Here is an 8,945-nt window from a genome sequence, read left to right as displayed (position 1 = left end):
ATAGTAAAGAAATGATTTTATTATTAAAATGAAACAAAATAAATAATATATGAATATTACCATAAATAGATATTTTTAATAAATTAAAATCTTTTACATAATTTTTTTTACAGTTAAAACTAACTATATTTAAATATTTATAAATGGACTTTTATGTATCATATACTATGCAATTAAATTATAAAACAAATTATTATAGAATTGAAAGCTTTGAGGACCAGTGTAGAAGATAAAAAACATAGTTGAATCTATAAATGATAGATTAAATAATGAAATGAAGATTGAAACAATAACATATATGGTCTTCTTCATTCCATTAATTATAAAATAATAAATTATAAAGTAATATATATAAAATTAACATTATAAAAATATTATAGTCAAAATTAAAAATAAGAAAAATAAAAAATAAATATATAAATTCTTTCTAAAAAAGAAAAAGAATAATAATAATTTTTGATATAAAAAACGAATATTATATATTATTATCTTTATCAAAATTTGCATATTCATTCAAATTATACGAAACATAAAATTTAAAAATTATAAATAAAACAAAAACATAAAAATAACAATAATCAACACATCTAAATTCAACTTAAGTAAAACATAAAATGCTGAAAAGTGAAGGTAGGCAGGGAGTTTAAGATAAGATAACAAAAAATACAACGAAATAATAAAATAAAATTTATTTTTTATTTAATTCATTTTGAATGCAACTCTACATCTAAAAAATAACATCTCTATATATACTTTTTCGAATTCAATTTAGTGATACAATCAATGAAACTATTAATATTATGTCAAGTGAAAGAAATAATATAATAGGTCCTTGAGGTATAAATTAAGTTAATATAATATAAAATATGTTTGTATTGAGTTAAATATTTAATATGTTAATATCGAACACGAGTGAATGAAACAAACAACAATTTATGAAACACAACACCTAGTATAAATAGAATAATTATATATATATAAATCCATATCTAACATAAAATTATCATAATAAAAATTATAGTTAAGCATAGCATAAGTACAACATCAAATTAGCATAATTATCGTTCATCACAACATTTTTTTCTAAATTTATTTTCTAAAAAGTAGCCAAAGCGACTTTTATAAAATAGGCGCTACTTTTTTTTTGATGGGCTATGATAGCGGTAGTGTGCTACTGAATTACAAAATTGTCTTTGGGAAAGAAATAATTTCCCTATAAATTATGGAAAAATTATAGGAGAAAAGAGTGTTAGCGTAAGAAATTAATTAAATATATAAATTCAGGTAATCAAGCCCAATCAATGAATTTTTCATTATTGTCATTATAAGGATCAGACATTAAGTTGGTGCCCATTTCTATGGATTTGTTCGATCCATTTAGTTGGGTAGTTCTGGTTCCCTTTATCGACCTAAAATTCGACCAGAAATCATGTTAATTCGACCTAACAAAGTAATTTAACCACAATCTTTTACATTTAATAATAAATTTTATTTTTGAATTCTGATAATCAATAATTATAAAATACCTATTATACTTTCTTAGGTAAAAAATAAATAAGTTTTTTCTCTGGGTCTTAACCCGGGGTCAAGATTCTTATAATATTTTATTGTGAATAATTTACTCAATCATATTATTATGCATAGAGGATGAATATATCAATATTAGCATAGAAATAATCATCTTTAATAATATTAGACTCTATTTTTTAAAAATTGTTCTCTTTTATAATTTGAAAATATTGTATAATTTTTTCTTTACACTAGCAACTCGAGTCACGAAATCGAGTTTTGATCGGAAACCCAAATTAAAAACTAGAGGACGAGTAGTTCAATATTCACATAGAAATAATTATCGTATTAAAAAGAAAATATTAGATTTCTTTTTTATAAATCTTATCTCGAGATAAAAATATTGTATAATTGTTAATTTAAACTAGCAAATCGAGTCGCAAACTAGAGTTGTGATCGATAACCCAATAGAGGGCGAGTAATTCAATATTAAATCAATAATTGACATCTAATTCGAAATAATTATCTTATAGGAATTTATTGATTTTTAGATATTTATAATTCACTAGTAGAAAGCCCGTCAAAAATGACGGGAAATGAGATTTTTATTCAATTTTTACGATAGATGTCATGCCAGGTTTAAGCTCACAATATTAATAGAGCAATGGTGGATCCGACAAAATGGTAAGCTTTTAAAAAAGTAGGATCCTTAAAAATTGTTAAATTAATTTAGTTAAATATTAAAAATGTACTTTGTATATTTTTCAGTTAATTAGATAAAATATTCATAAGAGATAAAAAGGCATATTGTGCAGCCTGACAAAATGGATTTAAAAATAGGTAGGATGCTTAAAATAATATAAATTTAATTAAATTATAAAAAAGTAATTGATTTTTTGGAATAGATATAAAATCATATATATAATTATTTATAATAAGAATAATGTAATATGTATATTTTTTTGTGTGTTATACAAAATAATCAGCGGGGATAATAGAGCAATGGTGGATCCGACAAAATGGTAAGTTTTAAAAAAAGTAGGATCCTTAAAAATTGTTATATTAATTTAGTTAAATATTAAAATTAATGTACTTTGTATATTTTTCAGTTAGTTAGACAAAATATTCATCAAAGATAAAAGGGCATATCGTGCGGCCCGACAAAATGGATAGCTTTAAAAATACATAGGATGCTTAAATAATATAAATTTGTTTAAATTATAAAATAATATCATACTAAGTAAATTCTAACAATTTATTTTTTTATAATGCTTAATGATTTTTATGCTTTTTTTGTATTATGATCAAGGTTATCATTATATTTTGATTTTATAAATTTATACTATTTAAAAATAAATTAAGACTGTTGGTAGGATCATCTGTTTGTATCCTATCCTATTATACGCTGGGGAGACATCCCACAATTAAGTGGACCCTCCACCACCCCATAGAGGGGGTCTCCAGTGAAGTGATTTTGCATTCACTGTTTGGCAGTAATTTACCCTACTGTTAGGGTTCATTTAATTTAAGAGGAATTACGGTACTTCTCGTGAATAGGCAAAGATTCACTAACAGTAATTTACCCTACTGTCAGGGCCCTTTTAATTTAAGAGAGCTTAAGGTATCTCTTGTGGTTAAAGTTAGTATCCACTGAGTTGATAAAAATATATTTTAATAGTAGGGTAAGAATTAGAAATTTATATTTAATGAGAAAAGAAAGGTGTTATTAAATATATGTATATAAGAAAGAAATAAGTAATAGTTATATAGGTAATAGAAGTAGACTAAAAGGAAAAAATTGGTAATTTGAGAAAAGATTTTTAGATTAAATTGAGAAAAATTAAGAATTGGTATTTGTTAGGTAATGGAAAAAGAAAGCAGACGATTTGATAAATTGATAGAAGAGAAGGGAAAAAGCTGACAATTTAGTTTAAGGTTAAAAAATAACATGATGAATGTAATGTTATTGAAATTAAGGTTAATTAATTGTAAGGTAATTAAAAAATAAGATAAAAAAAAGGGGGGGAAAGAAGGTATAAATTATTATATTATAAAAATAATAAAAATTAAATTAAAGGAATTGATAAGGTTTTGAGAAGTAGTGGTTAATAAATAATAGAGATAGGAAGAAAAGAATGATATAATAAAATTTAGTGATAAATAAATTCACTAAGGGAGGGGAAAATAAAGAAAGAATTATTTATAAGGATTGGAGATTATAAGTAAGTTAGGATAAGAATATTTAAATATTTGAATATACTTGTTTATCTTCTTAATTATTGGTTATGAAAGAAAAATGAGTATAAAAAATTGTGATGTAAGTACTGACAAAAATTGTGAGTATGTTCAAAATAAATATATAAGTTGAGTATCTTGCAGAGGAAAATTACATTAATGTGTAATTGATAATATGAGATAAAAATTGATAAGGTAATTTAAAAAATAAAGAAAGGATTAAGTGAAATAAAAAGTTAGCCTGAATCTTGAGAAATGAAGAGATATTGAAATTTGAATTATTTTTTTATTCACATCATTTATTTCATTCATATTCAGAAAGTTGAGGGAATATTGTTTATATCAATTTAACATCATCCATTTTTCCGCAGAAGATTTTTCCAGCAATATTTCCATCTGTTTGTATAAAATAAATAAATAAAATCAACAAATAGAAAAAATAAAAATAAATTCCTACCGATGACATAACGTAGCGATGACATGACGTAGCGATGACATGACGTAGCGATGACATGACGTAGCGATGACATCACGTCGCGATGACATAGTGAGGACATCGGAAAATTATAATATAGATATATAATCAAAAGAAATGCGGGTAATATATTTTTATTTAATTAATAATATTCGGGGTCTTGCCTAAATTAGTAAATATTGGCTAAGGCTCCCTATTAGATGAGTTGGCATTAGTCAGCTCAGGAGTTGGCTCTAGTTGTCCCAATAGTTGACTTGATTTATTTTTTAACAGAAATTGTTATTTAACCTTAATTCGCTAATGGACATTACGATAATCTTCAATTGCTTAATAAATAACCAATAATTGCCTTTCGATCAAAATATTTAGCAATATTGGCTATCCAAAAATTTTAAAACCTTAATTATGCACCCTATAGCTAATAGTTCTAGTTGCTTCTTGCTCGCAAATAACGATGGAGAGATCCTTCAGTGCACAGGTATAACCCCATTACTAACTCGATTTAATAAATGTACTTTAGACTATATTTTAATCATCAAACATAATAAAAATTTGTTAAACAACGTTGTCTTTTGAGTTTTGACATATTCATTTGTATTTATAATTTTTATGTGGTGATCATTATTTTTTTTTAGGATAATTAGTAAAAAAACTAAAATAAAATCTAAAAAAACATAAATAATTATACCCCCCCCTCTTATATAAAAACAAAAATAATTTTTCTTAATTAATAAATAAAAAAAACATTATTTTTGTTTATTTTTATATTAAATTTTTTTTTATAAAAATGAAATATATTAAAAATAAATGTTAAGGGTTAGGTTCTAAATAGCTAAAAATTTGGTATTGTTCTAAGTATTGTACAAAATATCATCAAAGAAGATTTTTAAGCAAGATCTATCTGGCACTAACATCATCCTTTTAGACCTGAATCCGAAAATATTTAAATTTAAAAATATAAATAAAAGATATTTTAATTTTTGTATAAAGTTCAATTTATTACTTATTGTCCTTGTCCTGATCCTAAAACAATTTTATTTATCTTTTATTTAGAAAAAAAGTGATTTGCAAAAGTCATATGGCTGGAAATAATCGCTTGACTATCGAATATAATAACTCATTTCAAACCTATTTTTTTTTGTATTTTTAAACCTTAGCTTGACCAGATTATAAATTTTTTTTTAGCTAAGCTACTTGCAGGGCTTTACTATCTAACTCCAGAAACCGTCATTGCGTTTTGCTACTACTTCACTTTTGGTAAATAATTTTTATTAAACTATTTAAAATAACACTATTCACCTGAACCTCGGGTCTGCATCCAGGGTCTAGACCACCAGTCTGGACTACGGGTGATTCCCGAGTCTAACCCTTACTTGGGGTTCGTGCGCTGGTTTAGCCGATTTTTAGACCCAAACCCCGGGGCTGAGTTTTACACAACCAATCAATTAACAACACTATATAATTTTATTTATTATATTCAACAAATATATAATCATAATTTCATAATAAAGTACATAAAAATAACATTATTCCTTTATGATGGGATATATTTTCCTTTCAAAATTCTCTAAAGGATTTTGTATCTAAGATATATAGTAAAAAATTAAAAAAAAAAATTAATTTATAACTCACCTCATTATATAATTCTTAAAAATATTTCATTCAATTAAATGATTTCCCTGAGTTGCTATATTTCGAAATTCAAACATTAAGGATATTTATTTTATTTATACATTTTTTTTTGAGGGGGGGGGGGAGGGGGGATTTTCAGGTGAAAATGAAGTGGATATTAAATTTGATCGATTAATTAGTTAATTTTTCTTTGTTTGTATTAATTTATTATGAAGGAACATAGAAATTAAATAATATATAAAAATTATTATTCATTTATGATAAATCTGAATTCAGTGGATATGATATATTAAATCTTTAAAATATTTATAAAAAACAAAACACATCTCAGCTCTAATCTCTTGCATCAACCTATTCGTAAACCTAGCTTCAATTCAATTAAAATTCTTTAACTTTTCCAGACCAAAATAAAAATAATTCCATTTAAATGTTCCCTCAAATTAGATCTAGCAACACCAGTTATCTTATTATATAACATTTTGTTTATTATTATTTTTAATAGTTTATCGCTCACATGATAATATTTTAATATCGGATGGCTTTATCCGTTATATTATATTTCTTAGATGTCAATATGAGAGGCTAATTTTTTTATTTTTATATGACTGACAAGAAAAATGAAGTTTTTAAAAAATATTTGAATTGATAATATAATAGTCTATAAAGGTTAAAAATGAGCAAGCCTTTGATCTGGAATCTGAATCAGAACTTAGAATTGAGATAGAAGAAGAAAATATTGCATTTTTAACAGTAATAAAATTTTATTTCAAAAAATAGGCATATAAAAAGTTATATTAATAACTTATCATTTGTAATAAAAATAAGCCTCAAATATTTCAATAATATAAGCATTAAAATAAGATTAAATTGATTTTTAATTTATATACAGCTCAAATCTGGGACAGCTGAAATTTTTGGTAGTGAATTGATATTAGACAAACCTATAACATTAAATCATGGTTCCAAAATTGCTGTTTATACATGGCATGGCTGCAATATTTTACTAAGGGTTGAAAATATTATAAAAGAAAATAGCCACATTCATAAATTAAATGTAAATAAAGAAGAAAATGATGATGACAATGTTGATAACAAAAACTTGATTGATTATATAGCTTATATATCTAAAGAAACACCAAATATTTGTTATGCAAATACTCATGCAGTTTTAGAAAGGATGAGAAGGTCAGCAAAAGAAAAAACCACAAGAGGTCCAAGGGTAATTTTTTATTTAGATATTATTTATTCTGTTAAATTTTATTAAACCATAAAATGAATGAAACCTGGTTTTTTTGCCTTGTTTTATTCCAGTTCTTCAAATTATTATTTTTTGTTGCATATCAGACTTTGCTTAAAAATAAGTTTTTGTTACTCTCATTTTGAAAACTTTCAAAGATGATAGATTAAACCCAGGAAATTATAAAATCTTTTGAAAATTTTTAAAATAATGTTCTCGCCACAATCCCTTGTTTTGGGTGACATTTTTGGCAGGAACTTTTGGGTCCCTAAAAAAGTTGCCAAATATTTTATTCAATATATACAACCTTTGGATATTTTATAATACATAAAAAAATTAAAATAGGTTATGATTGTGGGGCCAGTTGATGTAGGTAAAAGTAGCTTATGTGCTTTGCTATTGAATTATGCAGTTAGGATGGGATGGAAACCTATATATGTAGATCTTGATGTTGGACAAGTTTTAAACATATTTGTATATGTTTTCAATTATTTAATAGGGTTCGATTTCCATACCAGGAAATTTAAGTACAATTATTAGTATTAATGTCTAGTTTAGTATATCTATACAAGGTGCTATACAAGTTGAAAAAACCATTGATATAGAAGAATCATATTACTTATATTCAAATACTGCTTCACCAATGGTTATCCATTTTGGACGTATTTCACCTGGCGATAATATTAAGCTATATTTACACTGTATTACAGTTCTTTCTCAGATTGTTGAAAAAAAGTGTACTGATAAACCGAGAGGTATCATATCATGTATAAATATTTTTAAAGTAAAAATTAGACTCATTAATATAAAATGTAGTTCACAAAAATTATAAACTCACATATTCAGGGTTGGGAAGTCAAATATTGATCAAATTCAATTATATGTTCTTATGATAATATTATATTTATTTAATAGTAAATACATCAATGCATATAATTAGGTTCAATGATATTTTGCTGATTCTTTGTCAGGTTTTTTTTTAAATTCAATTATGCTTTCTTATATTTTTAAATCATAAGTTTTAACTAGTTCTTAAGTAATATTTTGGTTCTTTTAATGTATATTGCCTCAAATGGACTAATTTCTATTTGTTGAATTTGGAAGGGTTTCTATGACACTTAGGAAATAAGGTTAGCAAATTTACTTCCAACAGCTTGATGCTAACATCTGATTAATGTTTATAGATTTTATCGCAGCATCAATTATTTATATCAGGTAATGTGACTTGATTATCACCAGCCTGCAAGAATACAAGTTTTTTATTACAATAATTGAATTCAATTTTTGAAATATGGTCTTGATACTGGGAATTTGATAATTAGGTAGCATACTTTTATAGAAGTTCATTTTGAGAAAATCGTAAATAATGTAAATGGTATAGTTTATTCCTATATTGAGATAACACACAACTTAGCATGTATTAATTTAAAAAAATTGATATATGTAAATTAAATAGGCTCACTCTTTCAAAATTCCAAAATATTTCTAAATGCTTTAGAGGTCTTGCTAATTGTTTACCATTGCCTAGTTATTAATAGTATGTATTCTTTTAATTATTGATATAAGGATTTTTATTAGTGTGTAATGGTAAATTGCTTGTGAAAAATAGCTGCAAATATCCATAATATTTTTTTTTTTTAGTATACTATATCTTATTTACAAGATATTTTATTTTAGATTAATCAGAGTTTGTTAAGATGGGAATTAATCTAATTGTTGGCTGTACTCGGCACAATATTGTCCACTAAGTAGAGTAGATGGTTTGTTTCAGTTCTTTATTATATTCTAACTACTATAAATATCATTTTTGTTAATATAGTTTTTCAATATTAGGGGTGAGACTGTTAAGATGTCTTT

The 8,945-nt window shown here is 24.6% G+C and overlaps 1 protein-coding gene across 1 annotated transcript; it reads left to right on the top strand.

Moving 5' to 3' along the window:
- The first annotated feature begins 6,405 nt into the window (after window positions 1–6,405).
- On the top strand, window positions 6,406–7,981 carry LOC135928679 (polyribonucleotide 5'-hydroxyl-kinase Clp1-like). The gene is made up of 7 exons (XM_065465134.1): window positions 6,406–6,473; window positions 6,518–6,601; window positions 6,741–7,070; window positions 7,434–7,547; window positions 7,588–7,615; window positions 7,661–7,855; window positions 7,935–7,981. The coding sequence occupies exons 1-7, from the start codon at window positions 6,453–6,455 to the stop codon at window positions 7,979–7,981; spliced, it is 819 nt and encodes a 272-aa protein (XP_065321206.1). The 5' UTR covers window positions 6,406–6,452.
- The last annotated feature ends 964 nt before the right edge of the window (window positions 7,982–8,945 follow it).

This window comes from Gordionus sp. m RMFG-2023, chromosome 4 (genome assembly GCF_954871325.1).
Source record: "Gordionus sp. m RMFG-2023 chromosome 4, tfGorSpeb1-WG-v2, whole genome shotgun sequence".
NCBI lineage: Eukaryota > Metazoa > Nematomorpha > Gordioida > Chordodea > Parachordodidae > Gordionus > Gordionus sp. m RMFG-2023.
This window is presented reverse-complemented; position numbering and strand designations above follow the sequence as displayed.

Coding starts and splice junctions, on each gene's coding strand:
- LOC135928679 (XM_065465134.1), top strand. CDS start 6,453: ATGACTGACAAGAAAAATGAA. Junction 6,474..6,517: donor TGACTGACAAGAAAAATGAA/GTTTTTAAAAAA, acceptor TAGTCTATAAAG/GTTAAAAATGAGCAAGCCTT. Junction 7,548..7,587: donor TAGATCTTGATGTTGGACAA/GTTTTAAACATA, acceptor ATTATTTAATAG/GGTTCGATTTCCATACCAGG.